At 40.1% G+C, this 16,592-nt stretch overlaps 1 protein-coding gene across 3 annotated transcripts in view; it reads right to left on the bottom strand.

The window, feature by feature from the left end:
- Positions 1–467: 467 nt before the first annotated feature.
- CPVL (carboxypeptidase vitellogenic like) overlaps positions 468–16,592 on the bottom strand; it is a 105,792-nt gene continuing 89,667 nt past the window's right edge. For all 3 annotated transcript variants that reach the window (XM_010988030.3, XM_010988028.3, XM_010988029.3), the window contains exon 13: positions 468–721. In XM_010988030.3, the coding sequence (XP_010986332.3) occupies positions 617–721 (105 nt within the window). In that variant the 3' untranslated portion in view covers positions 468–616. The remainder of the gene's footprint in view (positions 722–16,592) is intronic.

Raw genomic sequence — 16,592 nt, 5'->3', positions numbered from 1 at the left:
TCTGAATGACATCTGCTTATCAATTGGTACTTCATTTCTTTTATGTATAAGATTTCCACTTCAAAGAATTCCAAGCTACCTTTCTTGCTAAGACTTCCTACATGCTAAAGTCTCTTCCCCACCACTATGCTAACATCACCCATTCCTTTGCAATGATAATTCAGATGTTCTTATCCAATATTTAGCAAACACCTTCAGATGCATGGTATGATAAGCTCTTCTGTTATTTACAGAACGAGATGTAGTTACAGCTGTATTCATTTATTACACTTTTCACATCATATTTGAAGGAATTTAAAATTCCTGTTCAAAGCCCCAACATCCCATTCATGTATCCAATTCTATCTCAACTGGTGTCACAATCCATCCTTTCCATCCTTTAAGTTAAAAGGTAATTCTTACTCATGCACAGCACTTCGTAAAGTTAATATTGTAGTGGACCAGCTCTCCCCCCAAACAGAAACTCATTTGTTTCAAGGATAATTTTTATTGCTGAGAAATATTTTGCAGATTTAAAAAGACAATTTTCTTATTTATGTGACATTGTCTTTTCTGAAAATTTTCTTTTCAAAGATTAAAATCCCTGAAGTTTTCTTTTAGGAAAGGAGATTATGCATCAGTAAGGATCCCATCCTCTTTCAAAAACGAACCGATTAATCATGTCAAAAGATCTCAAAGGCTGGTCATAGGGTAAAATGTGTCCTCCACCTCGAACAATTACCTGAAAGAAGGAAAAAAGAAAAATCAAAACTTGGAGAATTGGATATTCCAAATAAATGGAAATTTTTAATTCGGATTAAAGTATTCTTAAAGATTACATGAAATAAAGAACATAGTCTCTCAATCTATATCTTTGGATATGCTGATTGAACTAGCACCTTAAGGTAAGATGGTTTTAAAATTATGTAGTTATTTAATTTCACACAAAGTTGTATTCATCTTTCACGTGTATAAAACTGGAAAAGCCTTCCTTGTCTTTTTCCTCTAGGGAGGGAGAAGACAGCTCCTTTAGGCTGTGCGGTGATTCTTACCTGGTTAAAGCCCTGAGAAGGTGAGACCCACCCAGGCCAGCTCTGCCTGCAACTGGGTAGAGGAACCCACCTAATTCCACCCTTCAGTCAGCAGGTCCACTTGGCCCTCACACTAAGCTATGCCTTCCATCTTAGCCTTTACCACTAATTAAAGAGATATTTTGACACTCCAAAAAATTAAAACAACAACAAAAAAGAAATCCTTGACACCTGAAATTTTAAAAGGTCATTTTTTTTTTTTGAGCAAAGAGGTAGAAAATTCTATCTTTCCCAACATTTTATTATGAAACATTTTCAAACACACAGCACATATGAAAGAATTTCACATAAGCACCATTTAGATATTCTCATTAACACTCACTTTACTTGTTTTCTTACAAATGGATCTCACTATCCATCTATTAATCCATTTATCTTTTTGACACATTTCAAAGTAAAATGGGGATTATCAACACACTTCCTCCCCAATTTTAAGTAAAATTGACATCTGGTGGACTTCACTAGTCTTAAGTGTAAACTCACCAAAGTTTGGATAATAACGGACCCCTCAGGTGTACAAAGCATCCTTGAAACATCTGTAGTTGAGGTGAGTTCAGACCCACCCAGGGGTCGAGAAGGGGCTACCCAGCAAAGGGAAGTGATCTCTGCACTTGGAAAGCCTCTGGTTTCAGCAAAAGTCCCAAGGAGAGGACAAGGGCAGGCCTTCATGATTCAAGAAGGAAAATAACTGACACTGAGTGTTGAGAGGCTCTTGCAGGAGAGACCCCTGTGGCCTGAGAGGTCCTGCTGCACGTGTGGAGGATGGACAGGAGTTGGTAGTGGGTGGAACGAGTGGACACACGCAGTAAAGGAATCACAGTCAGTGACTTCCAGCTGCTGAATCACAGTCAGCAATTAAAGACCACGCTGATGAGACCCTTTATAAGAGGCTGGCCTTGTGTTACCTGCTTCATTCTGAAGGGAACTGAAGCACAAAGGAAAAACAAATATATTTGCATAGTGCATTGATTATATACCGTCTTCCAGCCTGGCTGTACATAAATGGATCAACATTATTGGATGAATTTTACTTACCGAATTCTAGTACTTACATAATAATCCCTTACTTTGAGGGGAACTTTACAGCTTAGTCACGGAACGTTTCACCCGCCTCTCAACAGCCCTCTGAGGCAGGTAAGGGATGTGAGATTGGACCTCCCCTCATACACCACTGGAAACATCTGCCTCATGCTACCCCTCTGCCCCCATCAGCCATCATCTAGGCCTTGTGCAATGAGAGTGGAGTCCATTTACCATCTGTGTTAAAGCTTGCATCTGGGAACCCATGTCCCACTTTTTGTCACAGACTGAAAGTAAACATATCTGTGACAAGAGCCCCTGCATGTGACTGGACGAATAAACTTTTGCCACTATCTCAGGCTAGAATTCTCTTCCTGTAGCTTCCCATCCAATTCCCCAGGCTTAGCAGGAATCTGATGAGTGATTTCTGTGCGACTTCAGCTCAGCTGAGAACACAACGCAGTCATGTTAATGACAAAACCCAGCTGCTTCAGCTGGAAATGAGTTCAGCAGCAATCATCCAGGACAGTAATAAACTGACTACCCAAGAGCTAAAGGATATCCTGTCTCTAGGACCAGAGCTGCCGCTAATGGAGGGACAGCATAGTGCTTGATGGCCTGTGCTCGGGAGTCAAAGTACAGGAGCAAGACTGTGTGACCTTGGGCAAGTCACTTAGCCTCTCTGGGTTTCAGTTTCCTTAACTGCACAATAGAGTACGAGATATTACTTCCTGGGATAGTTGTGAGTTATGTGAGGACTCAATAGAATAACATCCATGGAACACTTAGCACAGCGCTTGGCCTAGGATGGGACTCAAGAAATATTAGCCTTGTCATTATTCTTCCAATAATTATTCCTGTTCAAAATCCAGGATCAAAATGCTTGTATCAATCTACTAACCTGGAACATTGTGTCCCCACATTAGCATCAAAAATCTAGGTTTAAGTGAGTTGTTTAAAACAGTGGTTCTCAAACTCGAAACATCCATAAAAACACCGGAGCTTGTTAAAGCAGACTAGCCCTTAGACCTTCCAATTCTGAAGGTCTGGAGCAGGGTCTAAGAATTTGCATTTCTAGCAATTCCAAGGTAATGCTGATGCTGTTGGTATCAAGATGACTCTTTGAGAACCACCGTTTAGAAGAACTTTATATTTTGTGACAAACCAGGCAATTCTCTATTTACATCAAGGGAGGATATAACAAGAAATCTGTTTAACATTTACTCATAACCTCACCTTAATAAATATCTTCCTGATCATCCGTTCTAACACACACACACACACACACAAACTCACACTCACCTTCTATGTCCTTGATAATCAAGTGGTGAAGAAGAGATGACAGGGCTTGAGTGTCATAATTCCTATTCTCAGTGACCTAACTGACCCCGGTCCAGTTCTGAGGTGCCATATGTAAGGACCAAATGACACCCTAAATGGTATCATTAAGGTTGGAACGAAAAGCTCACGTAGGAACAAAGTCTTTTTCACGTGCAAATTCTCAAAGTATGTTCTCTAGCAGTTTCCCATACAGTATTTTACCAGTGTTAACCTCAAAAATAAATTTACGAGTGCTGAAAAATAAGCCACTCTGTTGTTTACAGCCAAGCCACTCAACACTCACAAATCAAGGACACAAACCATTCCAGAGTTTTTAGAGGTGTGTAACAAAATGTGATGGGGTCGTGATTCCATATTTAAATGTGACAAGATTAATCTCAAGGCTCCCTGGATAGAATGATCTCATCGCCAGAAAGAATATATATTTTGGGTACTTCCACACTAGACTTGAAACCCCTCAACTCATGTATCCTAGATGTTCTGAGGTTCACAACTGTGTCATGAATTTAAAAGCATTATACAAAACACTTTAAAGCTTTGTTGTACTCTATTTTTTAGAAAACAATATAATTCTCCTTGGAACTAGAAACATGGACCTGGCAATGAAGCTTTCCCAGTTGTGCCTTTTGAGATGACAAAATATAGAGGGAAATTCACAATGGGTGTGTGACACAGATGTGTCCGGGGAGACTTCATGGGGGTTTTGGAGGAACAGATCGCTGCACAGACATTGGTGGCTGGGACTGTGGGGAGGGATGCACTAAGTCAGAGGAAACTGGGTTCAAAAGCAGTGGGGCATGAAACTGCACAGCCTTCTGAAAGGGGTTCCCATTACGAAGCATTAGAGAGAAAGCAGAATGGACAGTGGAACAGGTAAGCCCCATCTGACATGCTGCTGGGATGCATGGACTTTCCCTATAGGATTTGTGTCAGTGTGTGTGTGTTAAAATACACGTAACATAAAATTACCATTCTAACCTTTTCACAGTGAACAATGCAGTAGCATTCAATACATTCACAAAGTTGTGCAACCATCACTCCTGTCTAGTTGTAGAATGTTTTCATCACCCCAAAGGGAACCCTTACCCATTAACAATCACTCTCCATTCCTCTCTCCCTGCCAGTTCCTAGCAATCACTAATCTGCTTTCTGTCTCTACGGGCTTGCCTATTCTGGATATATCCTCGAGGGTTTTAAGCAGGGTAGTGATATGCTCAGATTCATATTATAGAAAGATGACTTAATATGTAAAGAGGAGGCTGATTTAGAAGGAAATGATACTGAGGCAAGGAGACAAATGAGGATACTAGCCGTTCAGGTGAGAGATGATGTAGGCTCATAGGACAGATAGTGAGAAGGGGACGGGAAGGAGAAGAGGGATGTTGGGGTGGAAACAATAAAATTAATGATTAATCAGACGTAAAGGTGAGTAACCCCCCCCCCCCAACAAACAAACATTTTCCCCATTTCAGGCTTCTGACAAGTGCAGCTTTGCAAGAAGTGATGTTATTAACCAAGAAAGACGAGGCACACGGCAGAAGCAGTTTGGGAGGCAGGTGATACAGAACAGATTTATAGTCCTTGTTTTCTCCTACAGAAAGATGCAGACACTCAAGACAAACTTGTTTGTTACAGTTTCCAATTTACATTAAGGTTCTTTTATTATGTTTATTCCATTCCACATCTACAAACTCTTAGCTTTCAGACACTAAGCATGAGCAGAAATAAAATAAATATGCCCTCAAATAAAAAGTATACTAAAAAGAAAAAGTACTTGGGAATGAGAATAAAAAAATCAACAAAAGCTTGTTAGCAGCCACCTCCTAAAACAGAGTGAGGCAAGTCACCTCCAAAAAAAAAAAAAAAAACAAAACAAAGCCAAGATCAAGGCTCAGAGTGGCTCCCACAACACTCAGGGAAAACTCTTTGAGATTTACCACGGTAAGTTCTAGTGCAGTAAATGATTACTGGATAGGAGGGAAAGGTGCTTTAGCTGACCTAAATGTGGCTACCATAGTGGTATCATTTCCAGAGCAGTCAGTACAGGGCTCTGATGCTACCTTATGTTCCCAAGGGGATTCTGAGACACACCATCTTAGTTAATCAGTTGCAGTAATATCATAATTTAGGATTTCCACTTTTGATTATGACACAATGATAGCATTCGTCAAACCAGTCCCACCCTATTAAGAACAATGATAAGCTGAGTTAAAAAGAAAAGATGGCTGCTTAAAAGTATCAGAAAGCAACCGGGACTTGAGAGGGCAAAATCATGGAGAAAAGAGAATCACAGAGAAGGGAGCCTAACATTTTGTGCTGCATTTCTCTTTGGGAAATTCACCAGTTTCTAAGCTTCTCTGGCCAAAAAGCCAAGACAAGAGTGACAGATAAAAGGATGAAAGCTAAGCAGAACTTAGGGTTAAGGAAACAGGCTCAGAGAGGTTAAGTTACTTGCCCAAGATCACACAGCTTGCTGTGCCTCGCATCATGCTCCTGCACTCTGACTACTGAGCAGAGGCCATAAAGCACTGTACTGTCCCCACAACAGTATTTGCTAAAACCAAAGACAGAGAAATCTTAAAAATTGTCAGAGGAAAAGGAACAGGGCTTTCAATACCTTCAAGAAGCAAGAAAGCTGACTAATTGAAGGAAGAAATGGAAGCTTTAGAAGACAGTAAAATACTATCGTTAAGGTCTGGAAGGAAAATAAATGCAAAACAAGCTAGAGTTCTTACAGAAAAGACCTCATAAAATATGTTCAAGGAAACCAAACTGAGAAGAGTTGTTGCCAGCTGACCTGCACTAAAAGAAAGACTAAAGGTTTTTCTTCAGACGGAAGGAAAATGATCCCTAATGGAAACATGAAAATATAGAGGAGAATGAAAGCAATGGAGAATTTACATATGTGGGCAAAATAAATGAATATCAATAATAATATATGTCCTGTGGAGTTTTTTTTTTAATCATGTAGAAGTTTAAAAAAAGAAAAGTCAACAGTTGCACAAAAGGTGGCATAAATCAAGGCAAAGTATTGTAAGGTACTTGTACATCTGGAAAAATGATGAACGTAGTATTTTCAAAGCCAATTTTCTTAATTCAAGATGCTTGTTGTAAATTCTGGGTAAACACTAAAAGAACAGATAATAAAGTACTGTATTATGAACAAGCTGATGGTGATTTTTTAAAAAGGCATTATGACCCCCCAAAGAATAGACGGGATAAAAGGATGAGAGTGAATGGCAGAGAGAAATCTGTGTGACATGAAATACAGACTTCTGACAATCAGGGAACTTTTCAGTTAGAAGAAATCTTGTGGTCAAATAACACACTCCTTCTTTTTAGAGAGGTACAAAATGAATGCTTGAGAGGCGAAAACCCTTCAATCAGATCTCTCAGCCTCCTCTCACAAAATCAGTGAGCTGTTTCAATGTGCTATGAAGGTGTGTAATTTTAAAAAAAGAAAAAGTCATGGACGTTTTCTGTACATCAACTCCGAGGACCTCTATGTTAATTTCAACAAGGTTGGAATGGATGACTTCGGTTAGAGCCTTCTGTTTCCTTGGTCACTATGATTAATGGAAATCTAAAAGCACAGTACAGTATAGCAGGAAGTGACTGGGCATGGTGGCTAAGGGCATGGACTCAGGATTCAGCAGATCTGAATTTGAGCCTAACTCCGTGACTTTTGCCTCTATTTTCCCATCTGTAAAATGGAGGTAAGAATTAGGGTGACCTGTTGTCCCAGTTTGCCCAGGACTGAGGAGTTTCTGGGAACATAGAATTTTTTAGTGCTAACACTGAAGAAGTGCCAGGCAATCTAGGGTGGTTAGTCACTCTAAGAATATTTAACTTTCTGTGAGAATTCAGAGATAATGCATATAAAATGTTACATGGCACTTGGTCCACAAATGTGTATTAAGTTTTCACCATGTACCATATAAGCAAATAATAAGCACTCAACCAAAGGGCATCATGCTATTGTTAACTGAATTTTTATGGTCAAAGGTGTATTTTTCCCTTTAAGAGAAGAAGTTACTAATAACCATAAACTTCATTACTATACTTTTTCAGAAAGATAGGTCATAATATATTCCTTACGAGAGGAAATATTTCTCTTCTAGGCTTCTTCTATTTCCATGCTATGAATCCTTCCTTTCCATGGGAAAGAAGATCCTAATTATAGTAAGAAAGCAACTTAAATAAGAGATCAAATCTCTGTCGATGTGCTTAACTGTCTGAAGTGAACTGTATCCCTTAAGCCTGCCAAAACCATGCTCCATCCCATTCTTTCCCTCCACCCCCTTCCACCACATGCAATGCCAAATAGCCTCTTCTCCCCACACAGAAATGTCAAGCAAGCAAGACCTTACTTGTCTTAGCAGAATGGCAAAAAGCTGTTCTGTCTTTTTCCCTTTTAAGAACCCACTTTACAGCACAGGATTTGATGCAATTAAAAAGTAATTGGAACTTTACTCCCTGCATGTCCAGTTGTTCTATTCGACATCCACAAGAGGATAAAAAGCACAAGCTGGTTCATTAATTACCCTTACTCAATATCTAGCTTTATGATCTATATTTGTAGTTTTCTTTTGGAAGAGAGAAAGAGTGGGGGAGGAGAGGGCAGAGGTTACAGCAGCAAATGCTCCCTGCCAGGAGTGTTGTGAGGACTTAGATCCTGACTCACTGTCTTCTGGGTAACATGGAAACAGGAGCCAGCCAACTTGCCAATATTTTGCTTCCTGCAGACAGCAATGCAGGCTGGCTCTCGCAGCGGTGTGCTGGACCTCTTTCGCACTGGCTCAAATCAGACTATGCACATTGCTGCCCCATTCTACACTCAGTGGCTATGTCCTGTTGGTAGCCTGGAATCAGCCATGGGGGCAGTATTTACACCATGGAAATCGGCACACACTGCAGATTAGTGGCTCCCCTTCCCCACAAGTCAGTTTATCTTCAGACCACCAGTTCTTCAACATTTTGGCTTTCCTGGGGAAACATGAAATGTTAGGGCATTCTTCCTCTTTCCCAAAATAAATCAAAGAAACATCCATCCAAATAGGTAAATTTTAAGGCCCGAATCTTCTCTGAAATCTTAGCTCAGGATATCATAAGGGCTAGGTTTCAAATATTTGCAGGAAGACAAGAAAGTCTGTGCCCACTTCCATTCCTCCCTGTCTTAGCTGATTCTAGTATAACTGTCAGTAATATTTTCAAGACACCACCACGTTGTCAGATCCTTCTGTTTCTATCAGAGCCCCCAAGACACTCCAAAGGTGGTCTGTGTAGGACCACTCCTGACTAGAGAAGGTATCGAGATTCAATTGTGCTCCTGACCCACACACAGCCTAAAGGGACCTCAGATGAGCAGATGTCCCCGGGTTCCAGGCATGTAGGATACAAAACATGCCAAACGGGGCAACACTTTCATGATGCCATTTGTTGAAATAAAACAAGGCACACAGTCTTTACTACTAAACCAAAGACAGTGCAAGGCAAAAACAGTGCCCTTAGCCAAGTTGACAAGGTGGCACGTTGCAACACAACTTTATTTTGTTTCTTCACGCTGCCCATTTCTCTGCCCTACTCCACCCTCCACCTTGTTTGTTTTGTGGCTCCGGTTTAACATTCCCACAAGCAATTTTTTGAATTTGGTTACACTTCAAATTAAAACAACAAGAAGTTGCTGTTTAAAAAGCAAACCCCAATTCCTTTTTTATTCCTCAATTATCATTAATTTTTAAAATCTCTGTGTGTGGATAATACTTTAAATGTTAGTCTTCTTAGCACTTACTCACGTCCCATAATGAAATGGTTCTCTGTTAAATTTCAATGGATTATTAAAAACCACTCAACAGCTAAGAGAAAATTATGCATCATTGCCTCACTGTTATACCTCAGCAAATAGATCTGCTATCTAATTTATATTTAAAAGAATACAATAAATTAGCTCCTCGAGTATTAACTAAGTGCATATTTGGGTAGCTTAATTTAGAAGCATTCTTTTTATGCTAATCAGTCCTCTCTAAAGAAATAGAACCACATGAACTAAGAGGACTCTTGGCAAATAATCAGAGTAAAATTGGGAATTGCTATTGTTTATTATTTCCTTTGTTTTCAGGAAGCAAGCTGTGTGTGTGTGTGTGTGTGTGTGTGTGTGTGTGTGTTTTAAAGGAAAAAACCCCTCAAATATGAAGAATTCATTTATTTTTAATGGAGAGGATACTCCAGTCAGCCACTGAGATAATGAAACTTCTATAACTCCTTCCAGAAATTTGTTTCCCAGAATATTTCTCCCATTTTTTTCTTATGTAACACAGAAAGGAAATAGTCTCCAGCTGACATAAACAATGCGTCCTTTCGTTTGATGGGAATTATTTTGAAGTATTCATTATCTCAGCATGTCTAGTCTATTTCCTAGAAGACATTCTGGTGTGCACAAATGGCGAGTGACCATAGCATTCCTTGAGAATTGTAGTATTTGAATGCACACACAAATGAGAGGGGTGTGGGCATAAGGTAGGGGCCAATTTGATTTTAATTCTAATTCTCTGAACATTTAGTGAGTCCCAGGAACTGTGCTAAGGGGTTTGCTGCAAACATAAATCATACATTACTTTCGTCTTCAAGAAGCTCAGGGCAAATAGGGGAGGAAGGCAATGGAAGAATTAAATGACACCCCAGTGTGGTACCTGCAAAGGTAGAAGAACGTGGAGAGAGATGCAGAGAAGGAGGTATTCTGGGAGAAGGGCTTCCTAGAGGTGACACTGGAGCTTAGCTTTGAAAGGCAAATGAGGGTTTCCCAGGCAGAGGAGCAGGAAGGGACTTGTAAGACAAGCAGAGGGAATCTCAGGGGAATTACTGGCTGCAGAAAAGTAAGGTGTGTTTGGGGAATTATGAAGAGTTTTGTTTTTCAGGATTCTAATTGAGAAGGAGGGAGAGTGACAGTTCAGGTTGGGAAAGGAAGCAGAGGCCAGAGCAGACAACTTTACAACATCTTCACTATTCTGTGTGACAAGTCCGGACTTTATTCTTCAGGTAGCAGGGAGTTAGTGAGAGGTTTTACACAAGGAAGACACATGACCAGACTTGCATTTTGGAAAAAGCACAGAGAGAAGGGTAGATTGGAGAGAAAGGAGACTAGTTAAGACCGGCTAAGGAAGCTACTGTAAAAGGAGAAAAGGTTAAACAACGACATAAAACACATACTCAGGGTGTCCTGGAATAATGTCGTTTAAAATTTGCGCCTCTTCTTAAAACACCACAAAGGCAAGAACTGTTTCATTTGAGAATTTATATGTAGGGTTGCCATTTTTTTTTAATGTCCCCAAAATGCTGTATTTTTTTTATTGGTTTGTATAAAATCAGTGTTTTTCTTTTTAAGTAATTCTTTGTAGTTTCTGTGTCAAGCACTAGGAAGTGAGTAAAATCAGGCTAGAGAGGATACTATAAAGCAGATGTGAGACATGCTAGCCAAAGAACTGGGTGAACAGTATTTGCCAATTACTGTTCTTCTTAATTTTCTGGGAAGACTCACAGCAAAGTGACTGGCTAAAAAACTTCACTTCCTTGTTTCATTGGAAAAAAGATGGAAGTAACAAGCCCTGTGTTAGGAAAAGGTTCAGCTTCCTCACCCTATGGTCAAGGGCTTGTCTGCAAATCCAGACATAAGTTGAAATGTCTGTTTTATTAGTTGTTTCCTATCCTGAGCCACTGTTGGTAAGCTGAAGTGAAAACTTTTTTTTTTTTTTTAAGCTGGATATTCTGGTAGCCAACTTCAGCACAGCACACCCGGAAAGAAAAATCCATCTATACAACCAAAGCAGCACCAAGATTTGGACATGACACGTACACTTTACCCTTTCACTACGTGTGGATGCTACAGTCTTTCCATTCGATGGCAGCCAGAGAAGACAGGAAAGACAGCAAGAGAAAAAGAAGACAGCCCATCAATACAAGGACTTAACAAACCCAGGTGGAAGGTGCCTAAAGACAAGTCCAAGAGTTGGTGAGATTGTGGAATAACCAGAACTCTTGTACATTACTGGCAAGAATACAATCAATTTGGACAATTGTCTAGCATTATCTAAGGAAGCTGAAGATGCTCAAACTCTGTGAACTCATCCATTTCAACTCTAGGCATTTTTCTGAGAGAAACCCGTGCACACAGGCACGGGGAGATATGTACATGATTGTTCACAGCAGCAATATTTGTAGCAGCAAAAAAAATGGAAACAACCCAAGTGTCCATCAGCAGTCGAATAGACAGATGATATAATCTTATGTGGAAGACTATGCAGCAGTGAAAAAGAACGCAGCACAATTGAACATATCGACATGGATGAATAGCAAAGGTGTATTATTGCAAAATACATACAGAATAATTCCTTTTATATAAAATTAAACATGAAAAGTAAAATATCATTTATGGAGATGTATATCTGCAGTAAAACTATTACATTTTTTTTTTAAAGGAAAAGGATGATAGAAACAAAATCCAGGGCAGTGGTTTACCCCCAGGGCCAATGAGGGAAGGGGATGGGATTGGGAGGGTAGGCTGCCTGTAATGCTGCATTTCTTAAATGCCTGGTAAGCACAAGGGTATTTATTCATTTATCAGTGTTTGTTTTATCTTACACACGTATCATACATATTTGTGGCTATTACTCTTTTTTTAGTTAAAAATGAAAAGAAAAGAAAAGCCACCTATTGATGCTGCCAAACTCACAAAAATGAATCTTTAAGAAATTCACCATGTTCTCTGTTGTCCTTTTCCTTCTGCCCAACACAGAGATGATGAGACACAGCATATGTCTAAAAACAGTAAGTGGGGAGGATATGGAGAAGCAATTGAACAGAAACAAAGGCAAAAGTGGGAAGTTCCCCTCTGGCAGGCAGCTCCAAGAGACAGAGCCGGTGCCAGAATGGAAACCTTGGGACTCCGGTTGCTGCATAAGAAAATAAATATGGGAACAAAAATAAACACCCACATCTCCATGCTGGACAGCAGAAGAGTAAGGAGTTGCCAAACATTTGGTATTTTTGTTTTGCTAGAGTATTTTTTACTCTCTAAATCTAAGCTCCTATGTTCCGCTTCTTCCCTGTTTCTATATAGTATAAGTTCAGTACAAATAGAAAAAAAATATCAGAATGAAAGCATAAAGGCTGGATCCCTGTTGATTTATTGTCAACAGGGATGTTTCAGATTACTGTTAACCTACAAGGGACTCAGTGCCTTAGAAACATCTCATCACGTAACTTAACGACTTTTATTTACTATTGTCAGAGTGCCATGCAGCAGAATGGGAACACTTCCCCAGGCTCCTCTGCTTCCCACCAAGACAGTCTCCTTGTTATGGTGAAGTTGAAACTGATGCAACTGCCCCAGTTCCAGGCCCATCTGATGATTAATACTTAGCCTGTTCCATCATCTGAGCCTTAGACATAATATCTCTTAAGGACTCTATTAGCTGGGGCTGGGGGGTGCTTCTTGCCCTGTGAAAACAGATTCATGCTAGGAGAGCTCAATAAAGGCAACAGAAGTAAATATTTAATACTTACTAGGTGGTGGACAACGTATCAAGTAATATATAAGTGTTATCTTAATTAATCCTAATAATTAATCCTTCCCAAGGCAGGGAAGTGTTACTGTCATCTCTACTTCACAGATGAGAACCTCTCAGAGAGGTTAAGTAACTTGTCCAAGGTTGCACAGCTAGTGAGTGGTGGAGCTGGGAGCTAATCCAGGTCTAACACAGTATTCATTCTTTTAATCCCTACACTATAATGTTACTTGAGTATGGTGATAATAGAAGTACTGAGAATCACCAAGGCGATAAACAAGAAATAAAATTCAAGCTCATAACTTCTCAATCTGAGGTCACCAAAGGTGGTCTGGGGTTTGGGTTGGGGAGGGGCTATAGATTATTTTCAACAATTCAGATAGTCTAATGCATGGGTTCTTTGTCTTTTTTGTACCGTGGACTGTTTGGCGCAGCCTATAGACACCTCTCAGAATAGTGTTTTTAAATACATGATTCACTTATATATGTGTGTGTATACATATTATACACACACACACATACATATATATATACACACATAGATTACAAATGAAGCCATTATGTTGAAATGATCAAAATGCTAAAACATCAAGTTGTGATACAGCAACATACGTATTTCTATAAGAACACATTCAAGAAGAGCAGCCAGTGGGTCTGATAACTACTGTAACTTAAAGTGGTGATGGTTGTAAGTGTTGTTTTAAGCTATTTGCAACAGTGCCTGTATTTGATATGAACATATCTCTACTTTCTATGGTGACAAAGTCAAAGGCACTGCTTATACTGCTGTGGTTTGTTGTCTACATTCATAATGGAAGGAAATGCTAAATTTCTTAATTCATAATGGAAGGAAATGATGTTTCAGTTAGAGGTTATTGAAAATAAAGATGCATTTTTTTTCCCTTCTAAGTTCATTGACCCCTTTAATCTTAACCACAAACTGTTCCCCAGGCTAGGAATCTGTATTAAGTAATCTAATGATCACCTAATAGAAGTGCTAAGTTTACTCCCAATAAGACTTCAGTCTAAATCACTGCATTTTTATTTTTTGCTTTGGTGTGGAACTAATTATATCAATCCATGATACTACCTGATCAATAATTAATATCCAAAAACAAATTCACTGTGACTGGCGGACATCCTTGCTGAGAACTCTCTGGATGACGTTTACAGGAGACCCTGCTTGATCTAGTTGTATCTTTGTTGGAAAGTAACAAAGACACACTACTCTCTGAGGACTGCACACGAAAACCGCATCATTTCAGCAGAGGACAGAACTCTGCTGGGAAAAGGAAGCGGATATTTTGAGTAAATAAAAGAGTTTTTCTACGAGTCTAAATTACCTATGGTCTATCAGTGTTTTGAGGAGAACAAAGACCACTTGTAAATCTACAATGCATGGCAGGGAACTGAGGTTCAAAATTTAGCTTAAGGTTTTGGCTGAGGATTTCAGAGAACCAGAGCCACACCAGTAAATCCTATTGACTAGAGGACACTTTTCTAAACTTGATGCTTCAGATCAATGGCTGGTTTGTTAAGAGTAAAACTATGTTCTCAGGTTTCTGGTTGGCCTGTAAGAAAGTAAAATAGGTCAGGACTTAGAATACCCTTTAGGCATCAGAACGGAAGTTTATCCAAACATAAGCCACACAGGATTTCTGTGAGATGGAAGCCATTTAAGTATCAACAGAGCAACAAAAGACATCACAGTTTGGGATTCCCTGGGACCAGCTGCATATTAAATTCCCTAAGAGGCTTAATTAATATTCAGGTCCTACCCCAGACCAATGGGGTCAGAATATCTGGAAATAGGCCTTGGGAATCTGTATTTGCAAGGGTTGAGACACACTGGTTTAGGAAAATGTAGTGGATAATGATGGCCCCAAATTCTTGCCATTCTTGCCATTCTTGCCATTCTTGCCATCAAGGGGAATCTGGCCTTACTCTGTGCTTTGCTTTTGACCAAGAAAATGCAATGAAAATAATATTCTGGGACTTCTGAACTCTTGCATTAAAAGGTTGAGCATCTTTTGCTTCTCAGATTGGGAGACCTGCCACCATACTCTGAAGTCCAGGCCAGGAAGCTATGTGAGTAGAGGTCATGTGGGGAGACTGCTGGAGGAGAGGAGACCACCTTGAATGTCCCAGCTTTAGTCAAACTCTCAGCTGAATGCAGCTGCACATGTGACCTAAGTCTACCCCACATCAGAAGAACCACCCTGCTGAGCTCATTCCACCCACATAATTGTGAGAAATAATAAATTGTTGTGTTACGTCAGTAAGTTTTGGAGCAGTTTCTTATTCTGTAATAAATAACTGAAAAAGGGAAATATTTACTGACAATTCTTTATTCTTTTCCCTGGAATCTTCATAGGAATTGAAAAACAAGGCTGTATCCATCTTTCTAATGCAGATGGAAGACATAATTACACTGAGAGCTTAAGCGATAGCTTACATTATGCAAACAAAGGAAGACCAATATCCCATGTGGTCTTAGGCAAACCACCAGCTCCCGCTGCTGTCTCCCCTTCCCCCACCCCACCACAAACCCTGAGGGCTTGCAACTACATTATCTGGGTGGCCTTTGTGGTAGACACAGAGCTGTATCATCAGATCCACTTTCAAGGATGGACTTGTGGCCCAGCTGCGGGGAGTCTAGTAGCAGACAGCTTCCAGCTGTCAGCCGCTTCAGGGTCTGCCTCGCCTGCAGGGCACCGCCTTTCCCAAAATGATGCCCTTTCTAGGGCAGCCCATTTTGGGTGACTGAGTGAGGTGGAGGGTATAAAGGCCTGATCATTTTTGTCTGATGGAAGATGCTCTGGTGGAAACTTCTCCCTCTGGAGCTCCCTGCTAGGTTGGCCAAGGTTTGTCAGGCGTGTACCATAGTTTGATTTTCTCCTCTGCCAATTCTGCTTCCTTTCACAGGTGTTAATCCCTAATAAACATCCCATACCCTGAACTTGGCCTCCAGTGTCTCCTGCTGGAGAACCCAACTTGTGACTGCCATGAAGCTCTCTGATGACAGCAGGTATTATTATTGAGGGCATGGGTATGGTTTGATTGCTATGTTCTGGTTTTCTGTCATAGTTTGATTCCCATAAATGGACAGAAGAACCTTCTCCAGGCTTGGAAGATAGAGACAAAGAACCCAAGAATCATCCCTCTTTGCAGAAATCAGCAAAGTTGGAAGAGAGATAAAGTTTCAGTTGAACAATTTCTATAACAAAGCCAGAACATTTTTCCAGGAATTAGCTGCATCTGGTAATCACTATCTCAAATCTGTTTAACAGTTACTATCCTCCATTAAATATTGTTGTAACTTCTCATCCCTTTTCAACTAATCCAATGCAGAAGTTACATTTATTGCTCTTTGCTGACTCAGATTTTTGTCAGTGCAACCAAGGACTTGCTGAAGACCTTTCTGGAACTGTGGGTTCCTTCAGAAATAGTCCCTAATGCTCCCTAAGCTGTTTAAAATTCTAAATGAAAAAAATGACTTAAGTCCAAGAGAGGCAGGTGGCAGCTCTCTGTCATTTCCTCTGTGGATTGTCCGTGGAAACCTTAAAATCCTAGCCTGACTTTCCCTTCCACTCAAAGGACT

The sequence above is a fragment of the Camelus dromedarius genome, chromosome 7 (assembly GCF_036321535.1).
Source record: "Camelus dromedarius isolate mCamDro1 chromosome 7, mCamDro1.pat, whole genome shotgun sequence".
In the NCBI taxonomy this organism is placed as follows: Eukaryota; Metazoa; Chordata; class Mammalia; order Artiodactyla; family Camelidae; genus Camelus; species Camelus dromedarius.
The sequence above is the reverse complement of the archived record's forward strand: the minus strand, read 5'-3'. Positions and strand labels throughout refer to the sequence as shown.